Source organism: Cervus elaphus, chromosome 31 (genome assembly GCF_910594005.1).
Source record: "Cervus elaphus chromosome 31, mCerEla1.1, whole genome shotgun sequence".
NCBI lineage: Eukaryota > Metazoa > Chordata > Mammalia > Artiodactyla > Cervidae > Cervus > Cervus elaphus.
Window position 1 is genome coordinate 19,632,507 of NC_057845.1, and position 13,597 is coordinate 19,646,103.

The window sequence follows — 13,597 nt, forward strand, 5'->3', positions numbered from 1 at the left end:
CCGTGAATGCGTAGTTAGGAAGCTGGGCTCAGCCAAAGGACCTTGAAAAGCAATATTTCACTGTGTGATAACTTGTCCACATTTACTTGGACATGGCAGTATTGATTCTCCAGAGAATACTGGGCCACAAGAAGAATCAATCAGAAAAGATTAAAGTGGAATCATTTTGTGTACCTCTCTGAATTACAGATTGCTTTCTATGGGTTTAAAAACCAGTTCCTGAGTGATATAGCATTGGATGACATTAGCCTAACATATGGGATTTGCAATGTGAGCCTCTATCCAGAACCAACTTTAGTCCCAACTCTTCCACCAGAACTTCCCAGTAAGTAACATTAACATGTGTTTTCCCTAATTAGGTTATTAGTATTTCCAGGTAGATCTCTCTCTGACTTATTTTTTATTATCTTGCCATAGTGCTGCCTTTTCACTGAAAATCAGAAACTTTAAGATATAAGTAAAATGGAAACTAGTAAAATATTACATATTAAATATAGATCACCAATGAAATCATGCTGTGCATCATGTTATGCTTCATGTTTATGATAATTTTAGTACATTTTCATTTTTGAAAATAATTTAGGCTCTGATTGCCATTTAGTTTTCAATTTAATACAAACTAATGCTAGGTGTGGGGCTTCCCAAGTGGCCCTAGTGGTTAAAAAAAAAAAAAAATCTGCCAATGCAGAAGTAAGAGATGCAGATTTGATCCCTAGTCAGAAAGATCCCCTGGAGGAGGGCATGGCAACTCACTCCAGTATTCTTGCCTGGAGAATCCCATAGACAGAGGACCCAGGTGGGCTATAGTACATAGGGTCACACAGAGTCAGACATGACTCAAGCAACTTAGCATGCACACAATGCTAGGTTGTATGAATTATACATAAATTCTTCAATATTTGAAACATTCATTCAAATTTTATAAATATTGCATACAGAGCACTTCATAAGAAAATGTAAGATATAGCAGTAACCACTATTACATGAAAGAATAATCCATATAATATTAATTTATAAATTAATAAATACGAAAAGCAACATATAACTATGTGTCCCTAAAATTAATAAATGAGAGACTTAAGTGGTAGAGGACTTTGGAGAAGAGACTGTGAGCTGGAAAAGGCTTCAAGGAAGCATTAAGATCAAGCCACAGAATGACACAAAAAAATTGAAACAAAAAAAAGAACATACCAAGTGTGCCTGTATGCGTGCATACTCAGTCATTTCCTATAATAATATTGCCCCCAAAATTGTTTTCTTGACCCCAAACTCTGGATCTAAATCACCTTTGCTTCACTGTTGTCTGGTTCTTAATATTGCATATGTAGATCATCAGTAAATACTGTTAGGTATTAACTAAAGCCTCTCTCTGTCAGTTGTTTGTTCCTTTTGGTAACAAAAACCTCTCTGCAAAACAAAATTTTGATATCAGAAATAAAGCTTGCAAATGATGATAGCTAGCGATGGAGAAAATAGCAATCTGAAATCAATAATTTGGGCTTCACAACATTGTTTAAAATAATTGTTTAAAAATAATTGTCTCACTTCATTTTGTAAAGGCGTCTCACACCCTTCTGGTCTATTATATAAAACTTTTTTTATGCAAAAAATATTGCAATCATTAAAATCATTGCTGATTTGATAAATAATTGCTATGGATACCAAACATTACCAACATCTTGCTAACTGCAATCATTTAAAAAACAGACTGTCTTCACAATCTTTTCTGTTAGCTTGTTTCTCTATTCCTCAATAAGTTGTCATGAAGAAAACTTTTCTAGGTGAAAGTAACATAGTTTCATAGAATTGATATTTTAAAAGTAAATTTCATCACTATACAAAATAGAAAATTTGATAACTTTGAGGAAACTTTCATCTATAAAATCATCTATATATAACTAAAACTTTAAATTTTGTTTCTACTGAAACTTTATCTGTTTAATGCATAGTCCACTTAATCTATTCCAACCAGAAAGAGAAAAATATAATACCTCAATGTCAAGGAAGCATGATATACCTGCATATTTTCACCATACCGAAATTATAACGGTAGAATAACTCATCTGAGTTTAAAATATAAACTTTAGAATTTGCCCAGAGTGTATTTGTTCCAGTTTCCAAATGGTTCACTTCAGGGCAATATTTAGCACAGCAAAAAATGTTAATTACCATCAAATGCATTCTGAACAATTTCATTCAAATGCCATTTGCAATTGGTTCAGTGAAATTCTTATTTGAGCAGAGCTTTTCTGGTTCCAGATCAGTGATTTGTTTAAGCAGAAACAAAAGGAAACCATGGCTGACTGCCTAATAGTCTTTTCTTTGGCTCTTAGAGAGCATTTAAATAAGAAAATATTGCCAGTCGAGTAACTGACTAGCTAAGGCCATTTTTCTCTGTTGTTTCTAGGGATTCAGGTTGTGCCTTGTTTAGGGAAATATAAGTTCAGTGTTCCAAACTGCAGGGATTCTTGTTTTTTTTTTTTAATTTTTATTTTAATCACTTGCTGCTGTATCAGCTCTATCATTTTTGCCCTGTGACATTGGCACAAGTAATTTAAATATGAGGACTATATTGAGAACACTTTAAAAAGTAAACATTCCATTACACAAATATAATGCCAACTTGCAACACAATCAGAATGATTCATCACAAGTCCTCACTAAATAGCATACATGCGTGCGTGCTAAGTCACTTCAGTCCTGTCCCACTGTTTGTGCTCCTGTGACTGTAGCCTGCCAGGCTCCTCTGTCTGCAGGGTGCTCCTCTGTCTACGGGCTTCTCCAGGCAAGAATACTAGAGTGGATTGCCGTTTCCTTCCCCAGGGGATTTTCCCTGACCCAGGGATTGAACCTGCATCTCTGGCATCCCCTGCCTTGGCAGGCGGGTTCTTTACCAGAGCGCCACCTGGGAAGCCCACTAAATAGAATAGATACATACAAAAAGAAATTCACATTTTAGCCCCTGGCTTATTTCTGGACTCTTAAAACTAATCAAAAAAAAAAAAAGCTAGTTTTAACTATTGTAAAACAGTTAAACAGTTTTTGCTGCAGTTTTGCTCTATTTGGACATTATTAAGCCATTTTCCATTTCCAAAGACAAAATAAAAGCTAATTTGGAAAGTTTCATGGGCTTAATATTATACTTAGAGCTAAATAATCTTTGACTCTTGTTATTCATGTAAAATTAATTAACATCTATTCAATTATTTTATAATTGATGGTCATGTAGATCTGCTTGCCTTTTATACCATTAGTATGATTCAATATTCAAACTGTTAGCAAATTCCAAATTAACTGCACTCATATGCTCTTATATCAGTGTTTTTGACTATTCTATTGTTTTATTCTTTTACCTTCAAAACAGCCTACTTATTAGATCTATTATTGGCTAGATTCCTATTAATTATAAATAAAATGAAAATCACTGGAAATAAAAATTGACCTTTATTGCCACCAATTTAATAAAAATATTTATATCATGACTGGTCACTATAACCTGTGAATGGAAATAAAAATTTTGACAAACTGAACTCCAAATTTTCTTTTTATATAGCAACCTAATCTTTTAAAATGTTGTCTGTAATATTGGACTTATGTATTACTATGATTACAAGAAAATTCCTAATTTTAAAATTTAGCCCTTTCAACATATTCAAATATCAATGTGAGTAGTATTTCTTAAACTGCACCTATTATTTCCCTCACATAAAAGTAGCAATCAGAAACCTACTTTTATCACCCTTATTTCTTGACTGAAATATCTCGTCAGAAATAACTTTAATTTGAACCCTTTTATTGTAAGTGAAGGCCTGACTCTCCTTCTTTTCACCATACAGTAAATGCCCCCACATTGACACATATCTCATTTATGTCAGAGGTTTAAGCACGGATTAAAAATGATGTGCCTCAAGGAAAATATCTATCCCTGACAAGCACTTTGCAAAATACTGCATGTTATTTACATATTGCATGCAGTGAAGATCCCTACTGGCATAGGAAGAACTTAATCAGAGAACAAATCTTTGAGAGAACAGCTCCAAGAAAAAGAAAAATGGGAGAGTTTAACAACCGTAAATGAATAGGGTTCCCCATATCAAGAAGCTATTTGACTCTCATTCTCTGGCTGGAGATGGCTTACTAAATGACATAGCAGTACCGCGATCTCCAGAATTATATTTCATGAGTCTTTGGTTCCTCTCTTAAGAAGCACATGCTACATCTCTGCTATAGCAACACTACCATTAAAATCAACTGTGTCATCATGCTTAGAATGGCTGAAAGTGCTTTTGCCAGTTTCTTTACAGTCATTTATATACCAGGAGTAGCTGATAACCATCTTATAAGGCCAATGAACAGAGATACTTACTGATCAGTTGTGTGATATAAAATTATATTTGAAATGTATTTCAAAAAGTACTTCTTAAGTATTTTATTATTTTAAAAGTACTTCAAAGTATCAAATTTGCCAAGATTACTATTCAGAAGAGAAATGCTAAGTCAACTGCCTGCCCTGACAGACTTAATGATGCAGTTAACAACACTTTAGTTCTGATCATGTGTTTAAGTCCTAGGTACTCATCTACATATAATACAATGTATTGTCAAGTGTTCAGAGAGGTGAACATGTAGTACATTCTCCAAAATTTTGACTCTTTATTGTATGAGGAGTATACAATTTAGAAATTTTCCTGTTCCTTGAAGAGAAAATGAGAATGATGTTTAAACAACAGCATCCCTACTCGCCACACTGGGTCTGGCTAAACTTATAAAGCAGGAAGAGCTGGCTTTCTCCCCACCCCACCCACCCATCCTTCTTCAATCTGCAGTGTTACTTTTGTCCTTGTAGTTACATTCTCCTTTCCCATCAATTTCCTAGAAGATTGAAGGAAGAATTTCAAGGCATTTAGAATTACAGAAAATTACAGGCATTGTATGTGGGTAAGAGTTGAAGGGTTGTAGTGGATCCCTTTTCAGGAATCTTTGCAAGACAAAGAGTCACACAATCAAGGAGAGGATTTGCCTCCAAGGGACAGCTGCCTGGGAGCTCAAAGTTCCTTCAGCCTTTCCCAGTGGAGAAACTGCCCTAGTTCTGAATTACCACTTTCTTTGGTTCCAATGTCTTCTTCAGCAGCCTGTATACTTTTTCTCCCTTCTAGATCTTTCCATCATTGACTTTACTTTTTAGAGATCTCATCCACCTTCCCCTCTGTCCTCCTTCTTCTTGTCACCTACCCACCAAGTGCCATTTACTGAGATGCAGTCTAAACCCTGCCTATGGCTTGGACCAGGTGGCTAAAAGTATTCCATTTAATCAACCCAACAGGAGACAGTAACATACTGTGAGATGAGCTTGAGGTTAACTGAGTTGAAGCCTTGACACTAAGTGAATGTGCAAAACATTAGCAAGTAATGGAATACCTCCAAAGTCTGGATTGCCCATTTAAAACTGAAATAGTCATAGTAATTACCTATTTCACAGAGGTTCATTGAAAATCAGTATTGAATGTGCCAGGCATTTTTCACAAATTATTTCTGATTTTTACAACAACCTTGAAAATCTCCAATATATATCTATTTTATATATGAGAAGACCCAGTCTCAGAAAGATGAGAAACTAGCTCAGAGCAACCGTTTTACTCCGCCAGCTACAGCACATCTTCCTTTTGTACACCGTGTTCTCTCTCCAGATGAGGCAATGTGCATGGACATTTTGCAAACAATGAGTTTTTAGAAAGATTTTATTATTCCTGCTGAACTCATTTGTTTCTGGATAAGCCAGAACTCCTGGCTAAGTCCCAGGAGTTCATATAAGTGAAACCAAGCCCTGTCACCTTACAGAACAGGCTATATTGGCAATGATACCAGTTTGAGCCACAGTAACTGTCTCTGTCCCATTGTGCATATCCAAAACCCAAATCAAAGAATATTATTACCTACCAGCTTGAAAAATGCACATAAATTGGAAAGGATCCACATAAATAAAGCAGGTGACATGTGAATGAGGGATTAAACAAGAGAGTCTGATAGAAGGCACCACTGTAGATGTAGAAACATTTAATTTTCTCTTCTCTAATCTGATTTCTATGTTATTGGGAGTAAGTATACCATTATCAGGCTCCCCTGGTTGCTCAGCTGGGAAAGAATCTGCCTGCAATGCAGGAGACTCCGATTGGATTCCTGGGTCGGGAAGATCCACTGGAGAAGGGATAGGCTACCCACTCCAGTATTCTTCCTCTTCACAGTGGCTCAGACAATAAAGAATCTGCCTGCAATGTGGGAGACCTGGCTTCAATCCCTGGGTTGGGAATATGGTAATCCACTCCAGTATTCTTGCCTGAAGAATCTCCATGAACAGAGCAGCCTGGCAGGCTACATACAGTTCATGGGCTTACAAAGAGTTGGACATGACTGAGTGACTAAACACACACAGCCATATCATTGTCATCTGCTTTAATAATAGGAAAATATATGCTTATCTTGATTCTCTATATTCTTCTATTTAGGTTACTTTTATTCTTTTGATCTTAAATATAATATGATATTAAAAAGTAAGAACTGGAATACTTAAAAGTAGCTAAGAAATTTTTACATTACTTTAGAATGTTCTTCTAATAAGCAAGATAAATAAATATGAAGTAGGTTATGAATTTCAAAAAGTTAGTTTACCTACTTGAAGCATTGTACTCTTCACTGGAAGATCGGCGTTTTTTCTTATAAATTTGTGTTTAGTTCAGTCCCAACTTCACTCCTAGACAATCTAAGGTAACTATTTAGAAAGCAGCAATTTTGTTTGTCTCCCTTTCTTGACCATCAAATGCCTCAATACAGTATACAGCTTCTCTACTAAAGAAAAGTAGGGAAAAAAGAAGAAAAAACAAGAAATGATAGGATTAGTTATTTACTAGTCCTTCCCATAAGAGAGAGGCATATACTCTATTTGTTCCATTACAAAGATTCATCTATTTTTTCTAAAGCAAGGAGTTGATACTTTATTTCTTGAAGACTACCTATAAAAGATGCTTGTCAAAATTATTTCCTTGCCCAGATAATTTTGGAAAATGCAGAACACTATTATGCCTTCTTGGGGAATCACAAAGAGCATAAAAATATATAAGGGTTTGAGAAATTCTTCAGTAAAGAAACCTGTTAGCTTATATTTTCCCTTATGCAAGCTCTAAAATGTATCTGCCAAAGCCAGTATTCCAAGAAATAAAACTGGAAATTTGCTGGCATATAGTATTACTGCTCTGAAATAAATATTATGTTACTAATGATTTTTCATTGCTTTCCTTTTCAGCGGACTGTGGAGGGCCTCATGAACTGTGGGAGCCAAATACAACATTCACGTCTACAAACTTCCCAAACAACTACCCTAATCAGGCTTTCTGTGAGTCATTTCTTTTCCAGATCATGGAAAACAAATGTATATATCAAAGTTAGATTCTCCCCTTGACACAGCAAACTAGATTATAAATTTGCTATATCTGGATACAACTACTACATCTATGAGATCACTTAATATAATGAGAAGAATAACAATGGTTAATGACTAACTTTTTTAGCATATGTTTTATGCCAGTCACAGCACTAATGCTTAATATAACTTATTTTAGTCAGTTCTTACAATAATTTTTTAAAAGAGGTGATATTATAATAATTCTCCTATTTAAAAGTTTAAAAAAATAAGTGAAAGAGGTAGTAGCCTTATTCCAGATACCAATCTCCTTGATAATGCATATATTGTTTATCTTGTGTATAACAAGTTTAAGTTCCATAGTATAAGATCAGTGGAAAGTATATAAAGCAAAGAGCCAATTGTGACACCACATCTTTTTTTTTTTTTCCCCAATGTTAGGTACTATTTATTTATACATATTTTAACAAGTGTAAAAGGTGAACAAAATTATTCTATTTACTCAGATATTACCATTTCTGTTACTTTTCCTTCTTTCTTGGCATTCCAGGGTCCCCTCTGCTATCATTTTTTTGCCCTGTGAACTTTCTTTAACATTTCTTTTAAAGTAGGTCTACGGGCAATGAATTCTCTTAATTTTCTTTCTTCTGAAAATGGTTTTATTTCATTTTCATTGTTGAAGGATACATTTGCTGATTAAAGGATTCTGGTTTGATAGTTTTCTGTTTTGTTTTCAAAGCACTTTATAAATAGGTTTTCACTATTTCTGGCCTCCACAGTTTTTTTTTTTTAATGTATTATATTTTTTATTTTGTATTGGAATATAGCCAGTTAACAATGTTGTGATAGTTTCAGGGGGACAGCAAAGGGACTCATCCATATATATATGTATCTTTTATAACTACAGATTAAAGAGAATAAAGCAGGCAGTGATTAGAATCCCAATATAAAGTGAAAGTATTAGTTGCTCAGTCATGTCTGACTGTTTGCAACCCCATGGAGTATATAGCCCCACCAGACTCTTCTGCCCAGGGAATTCTCCAGGCAAGAATACTGGAGTGGGTTGCCATTCCCTTCTCCAGAGGATCTTCCCCACCCAGGGATCAAGCCCAGGTCTCTTGCATTTAAGGCAGATTCTTCACCACCTGAGCCACCAGGGAAGCAGTCCCAATATATCCCAATATAAAGGGTGAGCTAATATGAAGGATACTAAAAAATTCTAAGTCTAGAGAGAAGAGGCTTTTACGATAAAACCAGATAAAGCTTATATCTAGGTCATAGTCCTAAACAGAGAAGCTCATTAGAACTGCACAGACTGTTTGTGTTAAAGATGAAGATTCCATGGCCCATCCTCCAAAGATTCCACACTAGTATTTTGAGAAACAAACATTTTCTTCCCCTGCCTTCCATGGCCTCTGATAGCACCACCAACCTAAATGGAAAATTCTACTGGTGAAAAAAATACCCCAATGACAGTGAAAAATGTGTTATTAGAAAATGTCAATGTTTCTTCCTTCAAATGATCCAGAGATCATATCATTTTGATAGGATAGTAGAGTCACTATTATAGGGAGATATCTGATTAAAAAAAATAAACAGCCATTAATCTAATTTGACTTGTATGGGGAACTAGAGATTATCATCTCCACTTAGCATAGAAACTATCTTTTAAACATTTGTACAAAGTAATAATGTAAAAATATGATTTGTACATTATCATTTGTACAAAGTAATGGTAAAAGTATCCAAAAATAAGTGGAACATTGAAAGAACAATTTGGAGACATTTATTAAATTTATTAATTTACTCATGAAATCTTTTTTGAGTGCTTTATTTGTTAGGTACTGAAGTAGGTAAAGAAGAAACAAACAATTCAGTCTAGATAAGGATTCAGATAAGTTGTCAGACATCACACAGTGTTTAAAGTCTTGTTTGTAATAAGGGCAAAGACAGGAGGCTGTGCAGGAATATAAGAAGTATTTAACATACAAAAGTTCAGAAGTAGAAGACCTTGATTTTTTCTTGAATCTTCAAGCAAAATTAAGTAATGATAACAAATGGAAATGAAATGTGAAGTTATTTCACACCATGTTAAGCAGTTTGAATTTTAGTCTGAGGGCACTGAGGAGACTTTCAATGGCTTACAGGAAAATAGTGATAAAATCAAGTTTGCCTTGTAGATGGATCCATCCTTTTGTATTGCGGTCCATGAGTTGCATAGAGTTGGACACAGCATTGTGACTGAACAACAACAAATTCTCTTTTTTTTTTTTTTTAGCAATAGATTCTATTGCAGGATCAGAGGTAGGCTGTAAGGGAGCAATTATCCTCACGAATTAGGAGATGAAAAATAACAGTGACTTGAACTCGGATAGCGGCATGGAAACTGAGAAGGCAATGGGATTCCAGGGATATAGGAGCTAGTATTGGCAGCCTTGGTAATGGGAGGAAAGAGGTCAAGGAAGATGAGGAGGCTTCTGGTGTAGAAAACTGTGAGTGGACGATTAGTGGTACTATTCACTGAAATAGGAAGAATGAAAAAAGGAATGAGTTGGCGAAAGAGATCACTGTGTATTACCTTTATTCCTTGTTGAGTCTGAGATACTTACATTTATACACAGTAAATATTTGAATAAATGGATCTACTTCTCAAAAAAATGTAGAAGATAAGAACTTAGAGGTCATTACTATGTCAGTAAAATGACTTCCTTAATAGTGAATGAGAAATTCATGTAGAATGAAGAAAAATTCTGGAGCAAAATCTAAAGACTAAATTATTTAAGGAATCAATAAAAAACAAGGAGTGTTTATTGACACTTAGGCTGGTGATGGTGGTTTAGTCACTAAGTCATGTCCAATTCTTTTGGGACCCCATGGACTATAGCTCCCCAAGCTCCTCTGTCCATGGGATTTCCCAGGCAAGAATATTGGAGTGGGTGGCAATTCCCTTCTCCAGGGGGTCTTCCCAACTCTGCGATTGAGCCCACATCTCCTACTTTGGCAGGCAGTTTCTTTACTGCTGTGCCACCAGGGATTCTTGATACTAAGGCTATAAATATTTTTTTGTTTTGTTTCAAAAGGAACTGCCATCATATGACACATAAAAATAATTGCAACAATTACTTAAAGAAATATTAAAGTTTAGTTGCCCTACAAATTACTTTTTAATTACCTCATTTCCTCTACATTTAATCTTGGAAATAAAATAAATGGAAGTAGAATATTCATATCTTTTGACATTCATATATTTTAGACTGTAGGAGTAAAAGGCTATTTGCAAGCTTTGATGAAAGTATTTCATTTATATGAATAAAATAAATTCAATTAGAGTAAATGATCTCAAATTTAGTTGAAATTTCACTATAAGTATCCTAGAATAGATGAAATATTTCTTCACACAAATAGTTTGGAATATTAGGTTTTATAAAATGAAGAAAATATTTTTGAAAATGATTTGAAATTCTCAGAAGATTGAAGTTAAGAGAAATAAAAAGAAATGTTTAAACTAACTTTATTATTTATTACTTTTAAGGTGTTTGGAATTTAAATGCACAAAAGGGAAAAAATATTCAGCTTCACTTTCAGGAATTTGACCTGGAAAATATTGCAGATGTAGTTGAAATCAGAGATGGTGAAGGAGATGATTCCTTGTTCTTAGGTAAGTCTCCAGTTTATTGTGAAAGTTGTATGGCTCAAGACAGACTGATGGAGAGAGAAAATGAAAGTGAAAATCATTCAGTCGTGTCCACCTCTTTGCCACCCCATGGACTGTAGCCTGCTAGGCGCCTCTGTTCATGGAATTCTCCAGGCAAGAATACTGGGTAGCTGCTCCCTTCTCCAGGGGATTTTCCCAACCCAGAGATCGAACCCAGGTCTCCCATATTGCAGAGGCTTCTTTACCAGCTGAGCTACCAGGGAAGCCCATGGAGAGAGAATTTCTCAATACATGTAGTCACTTTTTTACAAAGAGCAAAGTGAAAACACAACAGTAGAATAACACATCAAATTGTATGTGGCATTTCCAATATGCAGAGCGTTCACAACGATGAAAAATATTCTTGAGAATTCCTGGAAAACCAGGATTCACAGTTTTGAGTCAGCAGGTCCTAGTGATACTAATTTACTATAATAAGCATTATACTTTAGAGACTAAAAGCCAAGAACATCCATTATGCAGTTTGCTATTCTATGCATTATGTATACATTGTATGTCCAAAGATAACTATTATAATACATTTCATATCAAACTGAAGGATCAATTATGTTTATTATGCAAAATTTTAAAATGATATTTACTTTGTGTTTCACTATTACTTTGATTGTGTCTCCAGTACTAGCTGCTTCTATATAAATATCTGAGAATGAGTCAAAAATTGATCAAATTGATTCTTCCCAAGCATTTATGGATCACTAATTTTTAATAGACATGGAGGAAAAGTGTACTGTTCAAGAAGAAGTTATTATACCTAGATCATAAATACCTTTTAATATAATAAAGTTCTATGAAATAGAATGGCTAATGTCTTATTAAACAGCTACAAACTTTTAAGAAAGAAGTGTCTCTTGGTAAGTCATGCATTAAACTATGAAAATACATGAAATGTCAACTGGAATGCAAAAACAGCACACTTTTCAGAAGTGTTTTATCTAACTGTGCTCTGAGCATGTGCTCAGTCATGTCTGACTCTCAAAAGCCTCCTGGGAGAGGAGAGCCACACACAAAACAAATAACAATGAAAGTCTCCGTAGACAATAGTGCCTTGTACCAGCTGAGGAACTTCAAGTTTGATTTTCAATACAGTTATAAATGCATTTTGAGTAGTTTCTCCATTTTCACTTGACATTGTCTTTCTAATAAACATTTCTGTTCTCGTGATCTAAGAATAATCAGTTTTTATCATTTCACCTCTTAGTATTTCCATCAATCATTGAAAAGTAATTGAGAATTCCAAAAGGATCTCATAATCATTGTTTTCAAATTTATCAGCAAGAAGCTCTTTTGATACAGAATCACTTTCAAGTATTCCAATATGTAAAATATTTAACACAATGAATATATTTTTAAATTAACTGAAGCCATTACTTTTTAATAGGGCTTCATTTGTGGCTCAGCTGATAAAGAATCTGCCTGCAATGAGGGAGACCTAGGTTTGATCCCTGGGTTGGGAAGATCCCCTGGAGAAGGGAAAGGTTACCAAGAGGATTTTATTGTTTATGAAGCCCTGTAGCCCTAGGGATTAGAGAGGAAAAAATTGAATGCCACCATTTAGGTCTACATTATCTGTCTCTAACATATATTTCAGATAAGGTTAGTGATTCAATTTATTAAAAATATCAAATGAATTTAAACAAAAAATTTATTAAAAAGGCAATTGATTTATGAAGATAAAAATTCAGACTAAATTTATTGAGACAAAAATTGTAAAAAATTATTTATATCCTCCATTATTTTATAAAGCAGGCAAATAATTTTCTGGGGTAGCATGAGCTTTGAATAGTACTGATGCTAAGTTCGACAATATTATGAGTAATTTCATCATTAAATTCTAGAGCTGCAGAAACCTTAAGTAATATTGGAAAAGATCAACAGAGAAGTTGGCTTTCTTAGAAGCAGTGTCTAGAATATAAGAGAATGTGCATGTTTACCTATGTGTGGGTGCTTCTTGAGCCAGCCACGCTGCATGTTGCATATGTCTGGGAGACAGAATTAAGAAAAAGGGTGCATTTCCTTCTAGAGTCAAATGATTATCTCACTGATTATCCCATTTTCTTTGGGAGCAGCTGTGTACACAGGCCCTGGTCCAGTAAAGGATGTGTTCTCAACCACCAACCGAATGACTGTGCTTTTTATCACTGATGATATGTTGGCAAAACAGGGATTTAAAGCAAATTTCACTACTGGCTATGGCTTGGGGATTCCAGGTAAGTAGGCATGGGATTACATGCTGCCTCATAAGTTTTGGAGCCAAACAACAGAAACAGCCAGAACTTAATTTCAGTGCTTGCATTCTAGTACATTCATTCATCTTTCCTCGTCTTAAAGGAGAGTTTCTTACTTCCTTCACACCTGATTAACCACTAGCTGACTTTGCTCAAAGCAGGAATCCACACGGGTTTTTCAGCAGACCTACTCACACTTCTCTGGCATGTAAAGAGTTGTGCATCTTGTACACCAAAGAGGGC

General features: G+C 34.8%; 1 protein-coding gene across 2 annotated transcripts in view; it reads left to right on the plus strand.

The window, feature by feature from the left end:
- Nucleotides 1-13,597, plus strand: part of TMPRSS15 (transmembrane serine protease 15) — a 138,826-nt gene that overhangs the window by 69,744 nt on the left and 55,485 nt on the right. For both annotated transcript variants that reach the window (XM_043893080.1, XM_043893081.1), the window contains 4 exons: nt 190-325; nt 7,298-7,387; nt 10,947-11,072; nt 13,196-13,336. In XM_043893080.1, coding sequence (XP_043749015.1) covers nt 190-325; nt 7,298-7,387; nt 10,947-11,072; nt 13,196-13,336 — 493 coding nt within the window. The remainder of the gene's footprint in view (nt 1-189; nt 326-7,297; nt 7,388-10,946; nt 11,073-13,195; nt 13,337-13,597) is intronic.